We start from the raw sequence: 25,733 nt of genomic DNA, 5'->3' as shown, positions 1-25,733 counted from the left end.
AATGTTCCAATTTTCTATCACGTTGGGGATCTGTTATTTTCTTAGAGATATTAATTTGTAGAAACATCTGCAGATGATCTTAGCAGTGATAAAATATTTCTACTCAATTTTGTTTTAATTGAAAATGGGTAAAAGTATAAGGATATGGCCATTTTCATTCAGTGAAAGAAGATTCTGACAGGATATTTAAGCTCCAGACACCGATGAGGTAAGCTGAGGCTTTAAGGCCTGCATCACTGACAAACTCTCTTTGTTCAATTCTAATTCTTGCACCTTTTTTCATAGGTGTTTATGCCAAGGAACTTGTTAATACATATTCTGAAAGGCTACATCACGCAATGCTTGAAATACATACTACTTGACATTTCTGATGAGCATTGATTGCGTGTCATATGTAAATGAAGAATTACACAATTCTACTCCTGCTACCAATATTACACAATATGTAATTGACTAGAGCTTATATAAAAACAAACAAAGTTATAGAATTATCCAGACCTGAAAACAAAACGAAACAAACATACTACTTGCTTGTTATCCACTCCTGCAAATAATTTATGGTAGTAAAATGCTCCCTGAATTTCTGTCTCATCAGACTTCAAGATTTAAGACCGTTCTCCTCTAGAGAAATCTAGAAAATTCTGCTCATAATACATTTGTGCTTCATAATTTTTACTTAATTTGTTCTGGAACTTTTTTTTTCTTTTCTTTTTTCTTTCTTTCTTTTTTTTTTTTTTTTTTTTTACCAATTTTATAAGCTTACTTTTGTGGATCCTTTGAAATCACTTTGGTTTTTCCAAAGAAATTTATGACCTGACTAAGCTTACAGTTACGTGAGATGAAAAGTGTGTTAGCAGCTGCTGGTTTGAAGTCCTGCTGGCCGACTGTCTATTTTAATAAAGATTTGTTACATGATATGAAGAAAGAAAAGAAAGACTGTCCATGCACTCATTCCTTCTTTTAGATAATGAGTGTTACTCAGAATTTTGTATCAGTTAAAATCCAATTTAAGGGTTTTTACAGAGAATCAATCCTCTCTCACTTTATGTGGCATCCACCATAATCAGCATCTTTGGTAGTCAGTTGTGGATGTTATATGCAGGGTAAATATGTTAAAAATTTAAATGTTTCAGTGAATTTTAATAGTGAGATTCATGAGGAACCTTGAGGATTCAGAGACAAAGGGAAAGATTTTAAGAAGTTAGGAAAAAAAACAAGATGTAAGAAACAATAGAAACAGCTTCAATTAAACGAAAAGAATAGACAGACAAACTAAGAAGAGATTTATTAATGCTACAAGCTGCAGGGGTCAGCAGAGAGAAAATGCCTCAGAGAAAGGACTAAGTGAGGAATTATGTGACAGGAAAATAAATTAATTTAAGTCAGAGGCCAGGAAGTATTATCATTCAGTTTTGAGTCAAGATCAGTACAAGAATAGTAAAATAATTAAAAGAGTCCATGAGAACTAAAGATACTGGTTAGAGTAAAATAGCAGGAAGGCAAAAAGGGGAAGAAATTATTAACATCTACTGAGTATTTGCAATATGCTAGAAAACATACCTAACATATTCTACAAATTATTATATTCAGTTCCAGGGACATCTTCCTGGGGTAAAGAAAAATGCTGCTATATAGTGGTGAATGGGCAACTCTTTTTTAACAACCAGCTCTCCAGTGGCAGGAGGTCTGATTTGTAGTGCCTGCCAATTTCTGTTGTGTAAATGCCACATTATACTTAGTTTAAAACTACCACTGCGGCAAAACAAAACAAAACAGAACAAAAATAACAAAACTACCACCATGGCATCAACTGACATGTAAACATCCTGAAAAATTAATAATGGGGTCTTGCAAGCAGACATGAACTGGTTCTACCACACCATTGCTTCTGTGTCTAGCCTAGAAACAAAGATGCTAATACAAATGATAAATCCAGGAAAGGGTAGACTCAAATTTATAGACTTCTCTGGTTCAAAAATTCATGATATTTTTACTAAACCAGACTTAAGGAAAAACAAAAAATCCTTGTTTTCTGTATCGCTATGGAGGAGTCAATATGATTCCAGAGATCTGGCTGGGCCAGAAGCTAAAATTAATTTAGAACTTAAAAGGACCCAAGGGGCAGAGCTAAAGGAATGAAGTTAATCTTTCTCTGCACATCCAGAATGGTGTTTTTGAAACTTGCCTTAGAACTCCAGTTAAAAAATAACAATACATAAACATATTTCCCTTTTCCTCATCCTCAAAACATCTAAAGGAATTTAGGAGATCTAGATGGAAAAACACCCGCCCCATCTTTGAAGAAACCAAGTGATATGCCAAGGCTAGCCAAATGCAGTGAATTGTAAATGGCAGGAGAAAAAATACCAAGAGAGAATGACTGTAGCTGAAGAGCTAAAAAAACACTGGTAGAATTCAATTTGACAAAGTATTTGACATTACATGACAAGAAAAAAAATCAACACCCTCTTATTTAGAAAAAAAGGAATGGTTATGTGGTTGATGGCAAGAGTAAAGAAGCTGTTTTGACACATGCATGGCAGGGTAAAATGAATCAAACAGAAGAGTCATATTTGCAGGAAGTTATGTTAATATGAGATTGAAAGATAAGAGAAATCTACATTTTGAACAGTCCCAGAGTAACCAACTTGAATGGCTCCAAAGAAGATTTAAAAAATCTAGCCTCTTATTTATAACACATTCATGTCTAGCTCACATTATATCCACATAATCAGAGAATTCCTTGCACTCTTGCCTCTGATTCATTTATTTTATATCAATAACTGGACCAGAAAAAGCATTTTATTTAGTAAGGAGTTAAAAGGGACCAGCTCAGAATCTATTTAATTATACTAGAATAAGAAAAAAAAAAGACCAAAAAAAAAAAAAAGGACAAAAAGATATATCCCCCCAAAAAAGTCATCAGAAAATTATGATGAAAGAGGCATGAAATTTTTTTATGGTGTAACATAATTTATATGGAATTACAAAATACCATATAGGAACTAATTAATATAGTGTTTTTAAAGCCACATAAAAATGATAAGCACAACATGCATAACAGGAGTGAATTATTAAAAATTGTAGCAAGAAAATGTGCTTCTCGGGACACCTGGGTGGCTCAGTGGTTAAGCCGCTGTCTTCGGCTCAGATCATGATCCCAGGGTCCTGGGATTGAGTCCTGCATCTGGCTCCTTGCTCAGCGGGGAACCTGCCTCTCTCTCTGCCTCTGTCTGCCACTCTGCCTGCTTGTGCTCTCTCTCTCTCTGATTGATAAATAAATAAAGAAAGAAAAGAAAGAAAATCTTAAAAAAAAAAAAAAAAGAAAGAAGGAAAATGTGCTTCTCTATTAAAAAAGTCCAAATCATTGACATGAGAGTTGATAGAAGATATTCCAATAACACAGAAGAAAGTTAAAATATAAACAGAATTTAAGAAAAAAATGGGAAAAATAAAATTAAAAAAAGGAATGTAACAGTAGAAACAACAAAAGAGACAGAACTTTCTATAAACAGTAAACAAAAGAGAAGTCTAGACAAAGAAAAGCAAACAAAATGAATTAGAAAGATTAGATGGACACATCTAATAAAGGAATGATATCCAAAATATACAAAGAGCTCTGAAAACCCAACAATAAGAAAACAAACAACCTAAATAAAAATGTGCAAGAGACCTTAAAAGATACTTCACCAAAGAAGATATACAGATGGTAAATAAGTGTATGAAAGTATTCTCTACTTCATATGCCATCAGGGAAATGCAAATTAAAACAGCAAGAAGATACCAGCACACATCTATTAAAGTGGCCAAAACCCAGAACACTGACAACACCCAAGTTTGGTGAAATGTGAAACAACAGGAACTCTCACAATGTTGGTGAGAATGCAAAATGTTATAGCCACTTTGGAAGACAATTTAGTGTTTCCGTACAACAGAGTCTTACTGTGATGGTCCAGAAATTATGTTCCTTGGTATTTACCCAAAGGAGTTAAAAACTTCTGTCCACCCAATATACAGATGTTTATAGCAGCTTTATTTATAGTTGCCAAAACTTAGAATCAACCAAGATGGCCTTTCATAGATAAGTGGATAAATAAACTTTGGTATACTCAGACAATTAAATATCACCCAGTGCTAAAAAGAAATGAACTGTAAAGCTATGAAAAGACATAGTGAAACTTTAAAAAATGTACATTACAAAATATAAAAAGCCAATCTGAAATGACTATGTATTGTTTTATTCCAAATATATAGCAGTTTGGAAAAGGTAAAAATGGCGAAAAGATCATTAGTTATCAGGGTTAGGGGATGGGGAGAGACAAATAAGTGGAGCGCTAGGGTTTTTAGGGCAGTGACATGGTCCTTGTGATTCCATAATGGTGGATACATGTCATTGCACATTGTCCAAACCCATAAAATATACAATATAAAGAGTAAACTATAAGGTAAACAATGAATTTGGATTATTATAATATGTTGATACAGGTTTATCAACTGTAACATACCATTCTGATAATGGGGCAGTTGTGTATGTGTCTATGAGAAATATCTGTATTTCTCAATTTTGCTTTGAACCTACAATTGCTCTTAAAAATAAATTAAAATATGAAAGGGAATAAATAACAAGAATAACTTTGTAGGGGAGATGAATTTTCATCCAATCTTCATAGTTATCACCAGTAATGAGACACGTTGAAATCTTGTACCATCTTGTAGGATGGTACATCCCTTCTGTGATCTCCTGCCAAAGATGCATAACCTAAATCCAATCAGGAGAAAATATCAAACAAACCCAAGCTGAAGGACATTTTACAAAGTAACTGGTCTGTATTTTTCAAAGATGTCAAAGTCATGAGTTCAAAGATTGAGAGCTATGTCAGAAGACAGATGGAAACCAAAAAAGCATGATAACTAAAATGCAATGTAGAATTGTGAACTGCATCATTTCGTTTTAAAGGTTGTTACTGGGACAACTGGCAAAATGTGAGTGGGACCTGAGGTAGATGTTTGTACTGCAGTAGTGTTAATCACAACACAACCATTAAAATAAGGAAACTCTGGAAGAGAATGCTTTTGTTTGAAAAAAAAGAACTGCTAAATTTTTGAATGTGGAATAAAAAGATTTTGAGAGGGGAAAAAAAAAAAAGAAAAGAACAAAAAGAAGTTGTTTCCAAGAAGAAAATCAGGGAGAAAATTTAGATAACAAAACAAATAAATACATTAACTCCATAAAAGTAATAAAATCAATCAGATGTATGAATACATATTCAAATGACTAAATACAATATATACTGGTAAAAGTAGAGAAATTGCTTGAGAAAAACTTATGTTGAAAACAATTTAAAATGCTGGAGAGAATATAAACAGTAGTTCAGTAAAAGTAATGAAGACAAGATATAGCAACAAAATCTAATGGAAAGTAGAAACCTAGATCAGTTAGTAGAACAACAGATCATAAAGCTCTTTTTTCTATGAGAATATGTTTATACATGAAAACTCACTTTTCAGTTTTGTGGCCTGCCTTGGGTAACAGGCACACCATTCAAGGCCAAAGATATAGATTCAACACGCAAAAATTAAACAGCTATGAACAGCTGCTCATGCTATAGAACTGGAGAGAAATTTACCTTAAATGAAGCTCTAGGAATAAAGGAAAGTCAATGCATGAATAGTAAAGGTGAAGATAAAACAACTGACCATGAGAAGCTTTGACTACAGGCTGGTCCTCACCAATATTATGAGCCAGATTAAAAATATACAAGTAAACCAGAGAACTCTGAGATAAAAACTTCAAAGCACGCAGACAAAAATAATTTAGTTATCTTCAAAGGGGAGGTAGACTGTCAGCTGATTTCTCAATAGCAACAGTTCATTAATAACGCAGGAGACAGAAAAATGTTATCTGAGGTGGTTGCCATTCTCAAATTTTATACCCGCAAAAACTGGCTTTTTAGCACAAGGCCAGAAAAGTATCATCAGATAAACAAAGCTGAAGATATCATCACCACTGTACGTATTAATACATATAAGGGCAACTGATTCCTAAATGTATGTCTGAGATCTAAGAAGAAACAGTGAATAGAATACAAAATACATAAATCTAAAGCAAAGAAGGAACATAAAAGACAATGATAGTATAATTCACGTTGGAGATGAAGAGTACTAACGTATTCTGTGATACTTGTACAGCCCAGCCTCTAGTTCACCTACAGAATAAAGAAATTCTTAAAGATATTTTACAACAACAAACAGCAAAGAGTGTGAGAACCTGCTAGAGCATAAAAGATGCTCACCCTCTATCATGTATATGATGAGAAGAATGTAGGTGCTCAAGGAAGTACACATTTATTAAATGACTGTATAAATGGTTATGAATAAGCAGACATAGATATTCACTTAATTGTAAATAGTGCATGCACTCTATTTTATATCATTATTTTTCACAATGGAAATAGTGTTTCCCAGCCACATTTCCATGTGCTTTTATAGTTTGTGTATTTGTTAAGACTTGTTCAAGCCCGATATTGTGCTGAGATATCTTAATGACTTAGTCATTATACAGTCATTGGGGGTTTGGATAGGTTCCCATCTATTGTTTTGTAAATAGCATTTCTGTAAACATTTTAATTTTTTATTTTTTGGAATTAATAATTTATAAATTGTGCATTCGTCCAGGCTGTGATATGATGCTGAGAATGACACTTGACCTCTGTGGTCATCAGTATCTCCAAAACCCATAACCAGAGTCTACTCTTGAGAAAAATATCTGGATAATCCAATTGACAGACATTCTACTGACATTCTACAGACATTCTAAAATACCTGATTAGTACACCTCAAAAATGTCAAAGTCATCAAATCAAAAGAAACATGAGAACTTCCACGGTCCAGAGGAGCCTAACACATGATAATCAAATACAATGGGGTCTCCTGTTAGGATCCTAAAATAGAAAATGGTCATTAGGAAAGACATAATGAAATCTTAATGAAGTATTGAGTGCAGTTAATAATAATGTATACATATTATTCGTTACTTACAAAATACTATAGTAATTTAAAATCTTAGCAATAGAGGAATCTGGGTGTGCAGTTAATAGAAATTCTCTATACTTTTACAACTCTCCTGTAAAACTAAAATAGTTTTTAAATAAAACAATATATTTTTAAAAGTCTTTTGGAGACTCCTTCCTGCATTATTTTATTTCTTCCAAGAAAGATTTAATAGGTGGCAAAAGTGCAACTTACAGAAACTAAGAAGGAAAGGGAACCTGAGTATCCCTATGAGGGTTAAGGAAAATAAGAGCCCAGGTTTTTTTTAATAATAAAACTACTTATCATAGGGTATTTTTAATGAATTCTAGCTAACATTCATGAAAGCAATAATTCAATCACACATAAATTATTGAAGGTAATGGAAAAAGTATAGTATTTCCCATCTCATTTTATGTGATTATCATAACTTTGATATCTAAATATGGTAGGAATAGATCCAAAGAAATTTCACAAGATGATATCTTAGATAAAAGTACATGATTTATAACAGTAGAATTTAAAAAAAAAAAGAGCAAATGGAATACAATAATGGAGAGCTATTATATCAATTCAACAATTGAAAGCTATTATATCAATTCAACAATATCAACAATTCAATAGATACATAATAAATATATACAATAGATACATAATAAATATATTTGATAGCATTTCATATTCATGTATGACTTAAAAACAAAGCATACTGGAACATAAAGCAGTCTTTAGCATAATAAAAATATTTTGAAAAACAACCCTAAAAAACTTCACAATTAATAGTAAAATGTTGAACTCTAAAAAAAAAATCATGAACAAAATAAAGATCCTCCATTTCATATCATTTATTCGATCTATCATCAGAGGTTTCTTGCAGAAAGACAAAAGAAAAATTCCTTTCTTTTTTTCTTGATCCTAGTAACGTTTCTCCTGCCAGATACTACTGCGTACATTGCTCCTCTATCGAAAGACTCTCTAGAGTTGCTGGCATGTACTTGCTCCAATTTCTCTCACTTTATTCCCTTTTAATCCATTGCAGGAAGAATTCGGAATGACCATATCATCAAAACCATAACACAAGTTCACCTATAATCTCCAAAGTTAGTATTCAAAACTCTCAACATACTTGATATTCCAGTAACTGTCAACATAGTTAGAATATTCTCTCCTCCAAACATTTTCTTCACCTGTATTCTAAGACCCCCAGGCTCTTAGTGTTCCTTCCAGTTCACGGAACATTCATCTCCATTGCATTGTTGGTTCTTCATCTCTCCCTACATATCCTCCTCTACCTCACATGCATCTCAAAGTGGGTTTGCCCCTGAAAACAGCCCTATGTTCTCTCTTCTCATTACACTCACTTTCTTGATATCATAGTCCCATGCTTTTAAATATCACCTATAGGCTGATGACTCCTGAGAGGTTCCAGCTTAAAACTCCTTCCTGAACTTATATAAACTCCCCAAACTCCATTTGTTTTAATGCATCTAAAGATAAACATAGTTCTTAGTCCTACTGCTCTGTTACTTCAAGTAAAAGAAAATCCATCTCTCTGGTTGCTTGGGCCAAATTTTTTTGAGTCATACACAACAGTCCCTAACACTCCATGTATAACAAACAGTGCAGAAATTTCTCTTGTATCAACTTTAAAGCCAGAAGCCAGAATGATATTTTTAAAATGTAATTCATGTAATGACAGTCTTCCGCTAAAAATTGTGCAAGATCCTCCCATTCCATTCAGGATAAAAGTCAGAATACCTACAAGGTCCTGTCCACACATAGTTGCCTATTGCTGCTGCAACAAATCCCCACAACCTCAGTAGCTCAAAACCACACGAATTAATTCTCCTATAGATCTGGAAATCAGAACTTTAAAGTCAAGGTGTTGGCAGGGCTCCATTCGTACTGGAGTCTTCAGGTATTTCCTCACAGTTTCCAGATTCTGGAGGCTTTTTGCACTCCTTGGCTTGCACCACTCTCTCCATGTTCAAAGCTCATCACCCTAACCTCGAATTCCACTGTTACACCTTCTATTTGACTTTGAGTCTCTTGCCTCTTTCCATATGATTACACTGGGATCACCTGAATAAAGCAGCCAACTCTCCCAATTTCAATGTCCTTTATCTCATTATAGCTGCATAGTGTTGTTTTGCTATTTAAAATAACATATTCACAAATTTTTACAATTAAGATATGGATATCTTTGGGGGCTATTGTTCTGTCTACCATCCTCTACAAGATCTGGGCATCTCATTACCTCTCAGTCTTCCCTTTCCACCACCTGTTTCTTGATTCTTTTGTTCCACACTCACTTTCTTGCCCTCCTCATTGAATATTCACAAGGAACCTCCTGATTGGCGTGTTTGCAAGAACTATTTATTCTTTATGCAAAAATAAATATATATATATATATATGTGTATGCATATATATATATGTATCTCCACCGATAACTGCTTAGTTACCTTTTTAACTTCCTTCGAATCCTTTGCTCAGATATCACCTTCTCAGTGAGGAAATACCTGATCACCACCACCCACTATGTCTCATCCCCTACCTCACCCCTTGTTTTATCTCTTCTTTTCTGATAGCTTCATCTTTTAACACATTGTCAGAGTAATATATTTATTATGTTTATTTTAACTTTCCTGCATTTTCCACTAAAAATATGAGCTTCATGACATAGTGATGTGACCTAGTGAAATAATGAGGTGCCTGCTCCACACCCATTATGGATTTGGGGATGAAGCAATCCCTAGGAAAGGAACAGCTGACCTAAAGAAATAATCGGTAAAACACTTGAAAAACGTTTTCCCAGAAATGAAATCTCACTATTATTTAGGAAAATGCAAGTTAAACCACTAGATTTGGGGGAGGGGATTTTTTTTTTTTTTAAGATTTTTATTTATTTATTTGACAGACAGAGATCACAAGTAGGCAGAGAGGCAGGCAGAGAGAGAGACGGGGAAGCAGGCTCCCCGGCGAGCAGAGAGCCCGATGTGGGGCTCGATCCCAGGACCTTGGGATCATGACCTGAGCTTAAGGCAGAGGCTTTAACCCACTGAGCCACCCAGGTGCCCAAGGCGGGGGGGGGGGGGGGTGGTGTGATTTTTAAATAACAAGTATGTATGTCTAGAGTAATAGAAACTCTCATATACTGTCAGTGGGAGTGTGTATTGGTTAAAATTTAGGAAACTAAGATGGCACCATCTGGAAAAATTGAAGCTAGACACACAGTATATAGATCAGCAACTTTACCCCTAATTATATACTCTAAACTTATTCAATATACATATGTATCAGGATGCATGTTCAGATGTTTAAAGAAGCATTGCTAGTAATATGCAAAACTAGGAGGAAGGAACAACATCGTAGTTCCATTATTAATAGTATATCAGTAAATCCAAACATCTTCATATAAAGAGATCTTCTGCATAACAATATGGGTTAATTTCATAAACCTATATGAGCAAAAGAAGAAAGACACAAAAGAATATATGAACAATGATTATACCTAATTTCAGAAATATTTAAAGCTCTATTATTCGGTTTAGGAATGGCCACATAGAAGTTCAAACTGTAAAGAAATGCAAGGCATTATTGACACTAAATGAAGCTTATAGATGCCTTCATAAGGGAGAAATGGTGTTAGTAGAGCCATAGACAGGGTTTCATAAGGTTAGCAGTTTTCCATTTCCGTTGACTTATATTTATTCACTAAAGTGTAGACATGTGTTTTATTTAATCTTCTGTATGGATTACATTGGAAAATTTAAAAAAAAAAGGTCAGTTAATAAGAAGAACTTAGAAATAAAAAAAAACCTATCTTGTCAGTAGAAAAATTGGTAAAATATATAAACACTCATTTAAATAAATGGAAAACGCTTTAAACACATGAAGAAATACTCATCCTTATTTAAAATAAGAGAAAAATGTTTTCATTCATAAGACTGGAAAAATTTAAAAATGATAATTCAGATATTTGATATAATTGTGGAGAAATAGTTACCATTAAATTGGTATGATAAATTGAAACATTATTGGAGAGTAATTTTGCAATACCTACAAATGTTTAAAATTTCTCAAGACTTTGCTTCAACATCTCCACTTTAAGTCATATTCCTAAAGATTTACCTGCAATGTCTAAATTAAGTTCGTATTATTACTAAATGATCTTTTTAAAATAACTATATGCCAGTCAAAAGGAAAATGATGACTTATGACACATACACAGGAAAGAATACTATGCTGCAACTGAAGTTTTTTTTTTTTTTTAAATGAAGCAAAGTGTTATGTACTGAAACTGAGACTTCTCAAGTCGTATTTCTAAGTTAAAAAAACTCAAAATATATAAAATTGCATAAAGTACATCACCATTTATGTAAAAACATACATCATACATGTGTGTTTACATGTAATTCTATAATGTCTCTTGAAACATATACCCACTGCCAAAAAGCACCTGGTAAATGCAATTGGTTCTTAGGAAAAGAGCTATGGCTGTATAAGGATCATGGTGGGAGACTTAGTTTTAACAGAATACTCTGTTTTGCCCTTTAAATTTTATACAAGGTGAATGCATTACCAATTCCATATATAAATTAAATAATAAACACACGACAAAATAAGTTTGACTTTATGATATGGTAGAAATATCCCTGGGCACTTGGGTGGTTCAGTCGGTTTGGCAGGGTCCTGGGATCCAGGTCCACGTTGGGCTCCCTGTTCAGTGAGGAGTCTGCTCCTCCCTCTCCCTTTGCTCCTCCCCCTGCTTATGCTCTCTCTCTCTCTCACAAATAAATAAATCCATAAAATCTTATAATAAGAAAGAAAGAAAAAGGAATATCCCTGTTACATACACAATTGTCGTTTTCTGTTGATATCATTCAGAAAACTCAGCTAACATGCTCATCATTGTACTCCTTAAATAAGAATACAATTTTTTTGGTGAAGTAACACACATAATATTAATAACAACAAGAATGGTGTAATGAGGTGTAATAGGGGATAGAGTATAGTCTGGAGTCATACTTTCTGGGTTAGAACTTCAGTTCTACAAGTTTCCTGATTGGTGCCCTTAGGTGACTTATTTAGACAATAAGGACATATTTTTCTTACTTGTAAATGAGAGATAATAAAAACTACCTGATGTGATTATTAGAATATTAAATAGTCATAAATAAAATAAATTTTATAATTATCATTATCAGGATATATCAGGATTTTTCAGATTATTATAAATTTATATCATAAAACAATATGTGATAACATTTACACCTTTTTTTTTTTGGTTCCAGAAGTGTGTTAAATATTTGTGGCAAGAAAGGTGGTTTTTTTAATCGTTTCACTTCTGTTGGTGATTTAAGTGAGAATACTCTTTTTGTTTGGTGATTATGATTATGTGTGATGCTGTCAATTTCACAGATATTTTCAATTATAATTTTTTAAATTATATTAAGATTTAAAAAGAGAGAGAGAGCACAGAGGGAGAGTGAGAGGGAGGAACAGACTCCCTGCTGAGACTGATCCCAATGTGGAACTTGATTTCAGGGCCCAGGGATGGTGACCCAAGCAGAGGGCAGATGCTTAGCCTACTGCCCCTTCAATCCTAACTTTTAATAAGCAAAGTGAGCCCATCTGTTGTGCATATTCACATCTCTTTCTGTCCACATCATAATATCTTATCTCTAGCTCTTCCTCATTTCAAAATATCTCTCACTCTTCATTTATTTTGTCTCGTTGATAATATGCCTATGAGAAACCGCTGTGTTGCCTTCTTCTTTCTAAACCAAGGCTGCCTATCTGACTGCCATTCATCTCAGATTATGAGAGTAACTCTCTCCTCGGTCCACACTGTTTTTTAAGTTGCTACACTTGTCTTTCGGTTGTGTTTGCTTTCCACAACAAGATTAGTCACCTGTTCCTTGGAGCTTTTTCTCTTCTTTGACCTTTATAATAATCCTAGTCTCACTCCTCTTTCCCACCATCCAGCTTCTCCTCCTCTGCCTCTACCTCTATGTTACTTTATTTCTTATCAAAAGTCATGTCCTTGATCTTTACTTTATCTCTTTATTGTTTCCCTTCAATTTGACCATCAAGGATGCAGAAGCTTGGGCCATTCACAACTCACAACTCTATCCTTCTGCTCTGCTAGACTCAGAAGAGTCAAACACATATGTACAAACTAAATTTGGCGCTAGATTTGATGCAGGTTTGTGACAAAATTGGTATCAAGGGAAACTGGAAAGCTCAGTGGTCTCAGAGCTTTTTGGGGGTACTTGGAAGACACAACACTGAACTACGAAGTTCACTGATGGAATTTATGCTAAACAGCAGCCAAAATGGGATATGTTCCTTAAGAAAAATGTCTATAATAGTACATGTTCTTACTTGGTAGAATTTCCTACTTGGTAAAATAATTTTAGTACTGGGCTGAGAGTTAACATCTTAATTTAAAATTCTAAATTTAATAGTTTTATATAATCTATAGACACATAAAGTAAGGTTTAGCATGTGAAGTTAAAGAATTTTACCTAAGGAGGGGCACCTGGGTGGCTCAGTGGGTTAAAGCCTCTGCCTTCAGCTCAGGTCATGATCCCAGGGTCCTGGAATCAAGCCCCGCATCGGGCTCTCTGCTCAGCAGGAAGCCTGCTTCCCTTCCTCTCTCTCTGCCTGCCTCTCTGCCTACTTGTGATCTCTGTCTGTCAAATAAATAAATAAGATCTTTTAAAAAAAAAAAAAAAAGAATTTTACCTAAGGAGGGAATCTGAAATTTACATAAAATACCCTTTGCCTATTAAAGATTAGGGTTCTAAAGAGAGAACCAAAGGTGTATATATCATATCATATCCCTGCAAATTACTCCTCCCTTTTCTTTTTCTTTTTTAAAGATTTACTTATTTGTTTCAAAGCTAGAGAGAGAGGGAGAGAGAGAGTGCACATGTTGGAGGGCAGCAGAGGGAGAGAGGCAGACCCTTGCTGAGCCAGAGTCCCACACACGCATGTGGCTTGACCAGGGACCCCAAGCTCATAACCTGAGCTGAAATCCAGAGTCAGATCCTTAACTACCTGAGCCACCCAGGGGCCTCTGCTCCCTTTTCCAAATTTAGTCTATCCACATGGAAACTTAAATGTTCATACTGTATTTTAGCTTTTAGTCACAATTATGAGACGCCATGGAACAGTTACCCAATTGACATCACAATAATAATAATAATGGCATTAGTAGTAATAATAAAAGAAAATATTAAAGTTAAATAACATTCTTTAATAAAATGAATGTAAAAATGTAACTATAGTATGTGAAAATTTAAGAATTCAGTTCAGAAAATTTATTAAAGTGTCCCTTCCTTTTCATGCTTTAATAAGAAGCAACTGAGAGTTTGAAGATGTGAACATATACCCGAGTATGAGACACTGATGAACAAACATTAACATACCATCCCACTTTTTCATTTTCTTTACTGAAAAGAACATTATTCTTCAGTACAATGGGGACAAAATTTAATTGAATATATAATTATGTATTGTCTCCAAGAAAGAAAATGAAAGGGCTTTGGTAGAAATTCATAATACTATAATAATAATTTCCCATGCTTCATGACCATTACACATGCACCTGCTACTTATAAATTACATTGAGATACTTTCTGCTGAGCAGATTTATGTGAGATTTAATACATGTTTTCATCTATAGAGATTTCTCTTGTGTTTTTGCTAAAAGTAATCGACTCAATTTTCATATAATCTTCATTATAAAATAATTATGTTTCTTAAAAGTTTATATTTGAAAAATTACAGGTCAAACTGTAACTTAAATTTTTATTTGAATTTGACTATTTTTATATAATAGGCAAAGTTTTTCGAAAATTTTTTGACAGGCAAATTTTGAGTCACTCTGTATTATCAGTCTATTATTATTTTGAATAATATCTACTTGTATCTACTTCTAAGTATTACTAGTCTTCACGAATTCATTGGCCTAACATCACAGAAAAAAACGATTTAGAAAATAAATCCATAATTATCTTTTATCTAAAACATATACTAATAAAAGTAAGTTCAAGGGATATAACATAGGGAGGTAGATTTTAAAAGATGCTGTATGATTAGCTGAAGAAACGGAAAGAGAAGCAGCAGCTTCTGTGGGGAGGGATTAATAAAATGGTGAACACGAGACAGGAATATACAAAAGGAAGGCTGTGGTGGGGGAGCAGAGATCACAGCATTCACAGCATTTCGGGGTTAGTAACTCAAGTGGGAAAAAAAGGAGAATGGGAGGGTAGATTTCCCACAAATCCCTCGAGGACAGTATGGGCAGCGGAGTGTGGTAAATGTGTTTAGGTGGTGGGTGTGTCTGTGTATGTGTGTGTGCGTTGTTTCACGAAGGTTATAAAATGAAGTCATGACATGTATACATGAGTAACCTTGATATTTGATAACACGTCATGTAAATAACTTCATGGGAGAGTGTAGTAAAAATATGTTTTCACTACTATCAGTAAGAACTTATAAATAAAAGGATGATTGTGGTTATTTCGATAGGAGTATCCCATACTTAATTCTATTTATCTTGTTCTTTTTTTTAACATTCAACATTTGACACTTGACATTTTGCTATTTTTGCTATATTTTGAAACTGCTAAAAGGGATCCTTTTTCCTATTATTTTAAATGAGGAAAACAACAACAACAGAATACTCACACATGGCACCTAAACTCAAAACCAGTTTCCTAAAAAGTAACCAAAGTAAGACCTGTGTAATAAGAATAATAAGCTATAATGTTAATATGTAAAATACTTAAACCCGTATTACCTGATCATCTGAAGGTTAATATGAATGAACATGGCTTCTCTGTGTGTTTACAAATCTTAGATATACATTCTTTTTGACAACTTTGTCATCTTTAAAACATCTATGTGTGGTTTTGAAGTTTTATCTTCAATGCAAGTGTATCTGGAATGCAACTCAATACCTTCCTAAATATTGCTTTGTTAATATACTGAGCTTTGACAATGTAAGCATACTTTCCCTATATAACTGCTGGCTGAAATATCATTGTATTGAGAGATATAAATATTGTATGCATTTTGAGAATTAAAAACCAAGAGGTGGTCTGCCTGGAAAACATTATCAATGTTTTGCAGGGCATGCCACTATTTAAAAATGCTTTTATTGCTTCTTGCTTAAGGAATAGTGTAAAAAGGTCTTAAAAACTCCACTGCATTTTTGCTTCATTTCATGGTCTTTATGTATCAGAGAAATAATGTCTCTATTCATCCAAAAGTCCAAATGTGTCTTCGTCAGGAAGGTCTATAGCCATGTCATCTAAAGGAGTCTATGCCAATGTCTATCAACTCATCCTGATTTATTTTCTTCCAGATCTTTTTCTGTTTAAAATTACTGCTATTTGTTTTATGTCTCATTCTTTCAATGGCTGCAATTAATAAGGTCCAAATAGAAAAGATCTCTACCAACACTCCTCCAGCCCCCATCCCACCACTAAAATCAGGTCTATATATACTGAACAGTTAAACAGTTTTCTGTTGTTTTTATTTGTTTTTAATATAAGGTCTTTTTGGTCATGTTTGAATTTTAAAAAAGGAGTCACCTGGAATTTTTAGTTTCAAGAACAATATCATTACAGTTATTAGAATATCCAACTCTCTGAAGAGAACATTCAATCCATTAAAATGTTTGCAATTCTCTGAACTCCTATGTAGCATTAAGTTTTTCCACATACTCAATTCAGATCTGTTCACCCCAGAAAGACTGCAGTGGGGAGTATGGGGTAGCTTCTTGTCTCTATCCTACTCCCAACTGCACTATCTCCATTGTAACCAGGTTTGACTTATTTGTAACTATATGGCAAAAGGAACATGGTCCAATATGGTGGGCACAGTTGGCATTTCTGGTATTCTGTTTAAAGTTGGGTTATTCTTTCATGGATCACATTTTTTTCAATTTTTGGAAGATCTCTCTTCTAGAAATTTCCAGTGAGCAATTTTTATGAGGCATTGTACAAAAAATAAACAGATAAATAAAAAAAAAATAGAAGTATATACCTCGACTCTCCAATCTCAACTTTTAATAACATTGATTTATGTCATGTAAATCCCAAAACTGTTTTATTTCCACTTACAAGTCCTGAAGACATAGAACATGGCGATATTGGGTACTTATTTTTCTGTTCTTGGCTTTTGGGTTCTTTGCTTTATCAGAGATTAAAGGACCCCATAAAATCCTGTTAGCTTTATTATTTTCTCTTCTCTGAAAGACAGATACTTGGTGAGCAGAGAAATCTTATTTTTGCCATCATGTACTCAGTAACAGAGTAGTAGTACATGAGAAGTATGCCTTCTACATATTTATGGAAATAATGAATGCATACTTTATCCCTAGTAGGTTTGTGGAGCCCACAAGTCTACGGAGAAGGGTGATCAAGAGGCTGGAGCCAAATGTGTGCCTAAGGATTAGATAAGACATGAAGGAGAGGAGACCTTGAAAGAAATCTAAGTTTCACAAAGCAAATACTCATGGCAACTCTGGAAGGAAGAAATAAAATTAAAACTGAGAGTAGGTCCAGAAGCAGGAACCCAGAAAGAACTAAAATAAAAACTAGGCTGTTTAGGAAAATGTAAACGACTGGCAAACTAGGACAGGATTTCTCCATCTTGTCACTATTTATGCTTCGAACTAGAAAATTCTATGGAGGTCTGTCCTGTGCATTGAAGGATTTTTCAGCAGTAACCTTGGATTCTGCCAACTAGATGCCAGTCGCACCCTCCTCACCTGCCACCACCTGGTTGTTTTCATTAAATCAATAAATGTAGGCAGTTACTCTAATTACTTTTAAAGTATTATTATGTTTTCACTTCTGGGAGTGAATTGTCTTACTAACTATGCTGACTCAGAATCAGGTTTATTGTTACCCAAGTACGTTACTAAATTTTTGGTGTTTGAGGATTTTTCTCTGTATCTGGTTTTGATTAAAAATCTAATTTTAACATGCTCTTCTCCATTTAAGAATAATTATATAAAATGCAGACAAAATTTTTGCAGTAAATAAAATTAGTATTTCTCTTAGAACTATATATCTGTTACAGCTTAAAGTAAATTCAAGAGTATCTAGTTTAATGTCACTATTTATTTTATTTGAATCTTTGGAAACTAGAGATTCAAAATTATTTGTCCAGGGCAACTGAATCAGACCATAAGAAGCTGTGATTATAAGTTGTGCTTAAACTAATAAAAATAGTTTATAATCACAATGTTTTTCAAATATTAAGTTGGAAAACAGCAATCCAACTATAGAAGGTTGCAAAATGAAAGCAATATAGTACACGAAGTAGATTACTTGAAGTTCAAGTTTTAAACCCCTTCTTATGGAAGGTAAAGTCAATTTTGTGATTATCTCACTGAAAATAAAAAAAATAAAAATACTTACAACAAATATATTTTGGTTTAAAGTGCATTTGACTGAATGATGTAGAGGAAAATTTTGATCATTGAGAGCTGAACGATGAAATACTTTGAGTTCGTTTTGGTTGGCTTGGTTTCTTAATCACTCTGAGACAAACAGTGGTAGAAATGAGGTTACATCTCAGTTCCTCTGACTGTTGGTTACATGCTTTTCCTAAGCTTCCCTCCGCTTTTACCCAGAGAGAAGCAATTGTTTTTTTCCGCCTCTGTTTTAACCCCTCAAGTAGTAATGGACTTTTATATGAGAAATTATACGCCATCCATTCTTTATAGGATTAGGTTGGCAAATTGTATAGTACTTATTTTTTTTTAAAGATTACTTATTTATTTGACACAGAGAGAAAGTGTGTGCACAAGCAGGGGGAGTAGGAGAGGGAGAAGCAGAGTCCCTGCTGAGCAGGGATCCTGATGTGGGGCTTGATCCCAGGACTCTGGGATCATGACTTCAGCCTGAGCCAAATGTAAATGCTTAACTGACTGAGCCACCCAGGCGCCCCAGATTGTTTAGTATTTAAAAAAGTGTTCTCCCTTTTCACATACGTGCTTTCAGTCTTGTCTTCACTCCATCAGTATAATTCTCTTTTCTCTCTTCTTATTCTGAGTTCCCCAAATATTCCCCACCACAGTGGGGTGTCTATCATCTTCCCACATGTCAAGTAATTAGAACTTGTATTACTACTACATCTAAACTAACCTAGTTAGACATTGAATCACTTAGCATTAGTATTACATTCCTACTTTAAAGACAGTAAAAACTGGAAGTGAAATTCCTGAAAGAAAAGATGAATATATAATAAATGTATTCTAAATACTGTTAGAAATAATATTTAGGGGATTTGAATTTTTTATACTCATTTTAATGTATGTTTATTAAAGTATTGTACATTGCCTTTTGACATATACAGATCTGTATGTTTATATCTAAATTAAGGTTTTTAACTTGCTTTTATCAAGCAGAGCAAGGAAGAATAAAATTTGGGTTGTGTATCAAGATCATATATCTCAAGTATTTACCACCTTTAATTGCCCATAGGGATTTAAATTCTAGACTAGTTTTCCCCAACAAAGAGCCAAGTAGTACCAGATGACCCTGGGAATTCAATTCAGTGCAACTCAGATCAATTCAACCAACTAAATTTCAAGCTCTACTCAAAGAGCTAGAGACAAAGTGAAGTATGAAGTAAAGGTCTTTGATCTCAAGGTGTTCACATTCTTCTGGAAGAGAGGAAATGAAAGGACATAAGTCACCTGACTGTCATGTGAGAGTATATAATGTAATGGTAATTTATCAACACTTACTAAATCTTCATGAAAATGAACTAGATGATGGAAAAGGCATGCAAATATTCTGAGTAAGTCCTATGTTCAGGAAGAACCAAAGGAAACTATTTACTTTATAGCTTCTTTGGTCTAGATTTATGTTACTACATTTTCACGTGATTGCTTTCATAAACTTAAAGTTGCCTATCGTAGCAACCATAAAATGCACCTTAACCCTCTCATTTTAGGCATCTCATCAGATGTGACCTGTGATAAGTCTGGCTATGATGGCCTTTCTCATAAGATTGTCACATTGCTGGTGCTTTTCCTTCTCCTTCTAGTCAATGTAACATTTAACCTTTAATGTCATCTTTGTCATATTGCCAGACATTTAAAAAGGACTGAAATAATTAGAACATGAAAAAAACATATCCAAGTGTTTTAAAATCAATGAAAAATACTTTCAAAATTGTTTTAAAAAATAGTTGAAAAGTAGTTTTTCTTAGAGGATAAAAACTTTTAGCACAATTTTGATTATTTGAACAAAGCTATTGAAGTTTAAGTTAATACAAAGTTCTCCATCATGGTAATAGATCATACGTTTACAGTGTTAATAAATGATGTGTTAACATGTGATTGTATTTGATTTTATTTTGCTAGTGTATTTCTCCATTTTCTTTGATATATTTTCATACGGTCCATAAAAGTAACCATGACTATGAACATGAAGTCTTTCTTTTTTTTTTTTTTAAGATTTTATTTATATATATCTCCACTGAGTAGAGAGCCTGATGTGGGGCTGGATCCCAGACCCCTGAGATCATGACCTGAGCCGAAGGTAGAGGCTTTACCCCACTGAGCAACCCAGGTGCTTCTGAACATGAATTCTTTCTTAAGACATTATCAAACTTCTAGTAAATTCAGAGAGATCCAAAAAAGAAAACTGAAAATGAATACAATGTAGTATATAGAAACATCCATTGTTACTTTTCATTCCACTCCCAACCACGAATAATTTTCCTCACTAATTTTTATAATTGAATAAGATGAAAACTTGTCTCTGTGCACATATAACAATAAGTAAGCTACTTCTACCTGCTTGTCTTTTACTTATTTTTCCTTTATATAAAGGTGCCCATAGTGACACTTGAGAAAAATAAGTAACACCCATATCTGAAATAAGTTTTCATAATTATAAAAAAGTTATTTTGGGGGGTCTTAGGTCATACTTTTAATGACATTTGCTTTTTTACTCTGTAGAATATTAAACAATTCCTAAATGTCTTTTCTTCCTTGCTGAAATCAAGAGCAGTGTGAAATATAGTCATTTTAAATGGCTACATTGACATATAGTTTTCTCACAATCATTGATTTCTAACTACGAATTCTAAAAGTGCAATTTTTAGTGCTTCATTAATCCATAAGCAAATGGACAGAATTAATTCTAGCAAATGAATCGCTACCTTTATCATGCTGTATTTATGTATCCCATATTTTCTCAAACTATAATTTGTATTCTTTAAGCAATAATTACTTCAGGATTAGAGAATCAAATTCATGGGAATGATGATCTTAAAACCCTCAAATTTTCCTAAGACATAATAAAGAAAGAATTTAAATATTTGCCATTTCAATGCAGACTTACCTTGCCCACGTATTGATAATCAGATCCTGTATATTCTTCCAGTAAGAAAAATTGATTCCACATCCAACCACGTTTTTGACGATGCAGAATTTTGCCATCACTCCTAGGCACCCGTGCACCTAAAATTCTTTTCTGGGGCACAGGAGTCCTTCTGAACATTATCTCTGGAGAACAGAAATGTGGCAGGCATACCCAGAGTAGAAATAGTACCAAAAATTGATATATTGTCATAGTTCACTTCTTGACAATTTCCAACGTGGATGAAGAGAAAGCAGTCTTATTTTATTGGGTTGAATTTTACTGTGTTTCAACTGGTTTCCAACATCTCATCAACGTTTTGGACATGTTTCCAAAAGCTTCAAACAAACAAACAAATAAAAAAAGTCAGTGGACAACATTTTGAATGTTACCTGTCACTTTAACCTTAAAGTGATAAAGATTAACTAATAGCAACCAAAATATTTACTTTCCCTCTTTTATATAAAATACTGAGTAGTTTTTGGGAGATGTTACTTGTCTAGTACCATGCTTAAATTTAAGAAAAGATAATGGTAAATAACTTCTTTCAAGCAAATTCTAAGGAAGGGATGTATTCTGCTCTCATTTATTTTGTCTTTTGTCATAATAGTTTTCAGGAATTGTAATACCTACATAAAGCAGAGATGTAGTTAATTTTGTATGTTAATTTTTTTCAGAGTAACTTTACATAAATTAAAACCTTGAAAACAAAATAGTGACTTAAAAAAACTATAGAAAATATGCATCTGTTGTACAATGCAAGGATATTCAAATTTTTATATATTTATTTATTTTTTTAGACGGGGTGAGGGAGAAAGTATGGAGGTAGAGGTAGGGGCATGTGATTTTATTTGGTTTTATTTTGCTACTGTATTTCTATTTTCTGCCTCCTTCAGGACCTTCTTGAAACCTCCCCTCATATTCCATATATATGGATATACTACAAATGCTTTATTTATTTATTGGGGATATATTCTGTCTCCCTGCTACAATCACATGGCTTGTTTAGCTGCTGTAATAAGTGTCTTCAACAGACTCTTGCACAAAGATGATCAATAAACATTTGAATTGAATGAATGAATACACTGTAAGTTGATTCAAAAATCTAGGTACCATCCCCTTTTCTATATGGCTATGCCTCTATATTTATGTATGGAAACACATATTTTGAAATCATAGTTATTTTATTCTTCATTTAGATTATTGTCAATCCTAACAATATTATTTTTACTTCAAAATCTTCCCTGTAGATTGTTTTTGTTTGTTTGTTTTCTGTTAGGCACGAATTTTATTTCAGCACATGATAAAATATTTGTTATAAAAAAGTGGTTTGGGACCAAAAGGCTTGAATTCCTCTTCTCTAACATGGCAACATATTCTAAGGACTCCAGCATAGGCACTGACATTTATGCTCTCATCCACGATGATCTGTAAGCAATCTGTTTACTTTTTTTGGTTTTGTTTTATTAAGAAGATTTAAAGGTTAATGCAAACATGCTTTTACAAATAAGATAAATGGTGAAGCAGTATTTCCCTTGAGTGTATTAAATGACAGTGGAGCTCTTGACAGCATGGGGAACATTCGACAGGATAGATGTAAACTGTATTAAAGCAACGACATGTCATGCTACACTTTGAGTATAGAAATTATCTGATACGTAAAATGATTTTACATTACAAAGCACTGACTGTACAGAAACTTAAATTGATTGGATTCTAAGTAATAGGAACATTTACCAAAGCAATGTCTGTCTTTTTATGTAACGGGGCATGATAGATGGTATTCTCCGGAAACATACACTGTTCCTAAGAGGTAGAAGAAAGTGTGTCATTCAGACTACCTGCTTTTTTCTGTCAAAGCTTTAACATTTATTGAAGCAACAATCATTCTCATCTCTCTTTTATTCATTAAAAAAAATCTCAACAACTATATGATATATTGGTGAACATTCTTAATGCAATTATAACATTATCTATAATTTTAAAAGCTTAAGCACCAATATTTTGGGGAAGGAGTAGGTGGAGAGGCTACCTATAAAAGTTGTAGGTAAATAATTGGAGCTCCACATAGACGTGGGATCTTTTTTTTCATCATTGCTGTGGTTTCTATCTTTGAATGTCTGAAGGGTCTATTATGAAATGTGTTATTTAATACTGATTTAATATTATTAAAATATGTTTAAAATATATTATACATAAATATGATTTGATAAAGCCATTTCAAACAATAACAAGATTAAGTAAAATTTTAAAAAGCAATAGTTTTTAATTTTGATTATTTTGATTTATGATTTTTTTTTCTTTAGTACATTGGGCTTTGGGTCTCATATCTAAAAATTTTTGCCTAACTTACAGTCAAGAAAATTTATCTCTTATGTTCTCTTTTCAAAGTTTTATAGTCTTAGTTTCTACATTTAAGTCTATGATCCAACTTAAATCAAGTTTTGTATATGGTGTCAGATATGAATTGAAGTTCTTCTTTTGGTTTATGAATATCCAGTTCCTGGAGGCTCCATTTGTTGAAAAATCCATTCTTTCTCCACTGAATCACCTCTGTGCTTTAGTCAAAAATCAGTATGTCTACGTATGTGTGGGTCTATTTTTAGGCTCTCTAGTTCATTACATTCATCTATTTGCCCAACTTTATATCAATAGCACACTATCTTGATTACTGTAATTTATTTTTTTAAAGATTTTATTTATTTATCTGAGAGAGAGAGCACAAGCAGGGAAAGCATCAGAGGGAGAGAGAGAAGCAGGCTCCCCAATGACCAAGGAGCCTGATGGGGCTCTGGGATCATGACCTGAGCCTAAGGCAGAAACTCAACTGACTGAGCCATTCAGATTACTGTAATTTATAAATCTTGAAATCAGATAATGTTAGTGCTTCAAATTTGCTCCTCTTTTAATTTGTGTGTGTGTGTGTGTGTGTGTACTTATTATTTTAGTTGTTTTGCCTTTTACATTTAAATTTTGTAATTACCTCAGGGCACCTGGGTGGCTCAGTCAGTTAAACAGTTGAACGTCTGTCTTTGGGTTGGGTTATGATCATGGGGTCCTGGGATTAAGCCCCATTCTGGGCTCCCTGCTCACCAGAAGTCTGCTTCTCCCTCATCCTCTGCCCATGCCCGCACTCATGCTCTCTCTCTTGCAACTAAATAAATAAAATCTTTAAAAAATCATAATTACCTTGAAATTTTTATATAAAACCTGTGGGGATTTTGATGGGGATTGCATTGAATCTTTAGATGAATTTGGGGAAAATGGACATCATAGCAACATGATTCTTCTGACCTATAAACCCTGTATATCTCTATACTGATGAGTTCATCTCAGTAATGTTTTCTAGATTTCAGTATACAAATATTGCTCATTTTTTGTGAAATATAACCCTAATACTTCCATGTTTTTGTTGCTATATTATTTTTATTTTTAAACCACTTTCTTGAGGTATGATTGAGATGCAAAAAGTTGTATATGTTTAACATATACAACTTGATGAGGTTGAACATGGTAAAATGCATTATTTAATACTGATCTAAGATCATTAAAATATGTCTAAAATATATTTTAGGGGGAAAAAACAGAAATATTTAATAACAGATTGCAAATCATAATTGATTATAGGCATATCTAGAATATACAAAGAATGCTCAAAATCCAAGAATAAAAGCACAAAGCCCAATAAATAAATGGGGAAAAAAGCTGAACTGATACTTTACCTAAAAACATAGAAAGCAAAAAGTACATGAAAACATATCCAACATTGTTCATTATTTAAGAAAAGCCAATTAAAATGCTTGACTATTAACAAGTGTTAGTGAGGATGTGGAGGAAGTAGAACTATTCTACACTACTGATGGGAATGTAAAATAGTACAATGTCCTTGGCAGACAAAGTGGTAGGTTGAATAATGGCCCCTCAAACGTATTCACATTCTAATCCCTGGAACCTGTGGAACCTGTGAATATATTACTTTGTAAGGTGAAAGGGACTTTGCAGATGGTAGTAACTGCAAGGTTGTAGAGATTCATCAGAGTCCTCTGATTATTCAGGTGAGATCACTGTAATCATAAGGATCCTTGTAAGAGGAAGGCAGGAGGATCAGGGTCAAGAGCAGGAGATAAGATCAAAGAAGAGGTCGGAGTGTCTTGAGTAAGAGGGCAGTAGCCAGAATGCAGGAAGCCTAGAAGCTAAAAAAAAAAAAAGACATCTGTGGATTCTCCTAAGAGCCTCCAGATGGAGCATAGCCCCTTGGACAACTTAATTTTAGACTTTGACCTCTAGATATGCAATCGATA

At 33.6% G+C, this 25,733-nt stretch overlaps 1 protein-coding gene across 2 annotated transcripts in view; it reads right to left on the bottom strand.

Moving 5' to 3' along the window:
- Positions 1-21,645, bottom strand: part of LOC308343779 (cadherin-10) — a gene marked incomplete at both ends in the record, with an annotated part of 110,054 nt that extends 88,409 nt beyond the window's left edge. For both annotated transcript variants that reach the window (XM_080804948.1, XM_080804949.1), the window contains one exon: positions 21,415-21,645. In XM_080804948.1, the coding sequence (XP_080661074.1) occupies positions 21,415-21,645 (231 nt within the window). The remainder of the gene's footprint in view (positions 1-21,414) is intronic.
- Between the last annotated feature and the right edge of the window lie 4,088 nt (positions 21,646-25,733).

Source organism: Martes martes (genome assembly GCF_963455335.1).
Source record: "Martes martes genome assembly, chromosome: 5".
NCBI classification, from domain to species: domain Eukaryota; kingdom Metazoa; phylum Chordata; class Mammalia; order Carnivora; family Mustelidae; genus Martes; species Martes martes.
The sequence above is the reverse complement of the archived record's forward strand: the minus strand, read 5'-3'. Positions and strand labels throughout refer to the sequence as shown.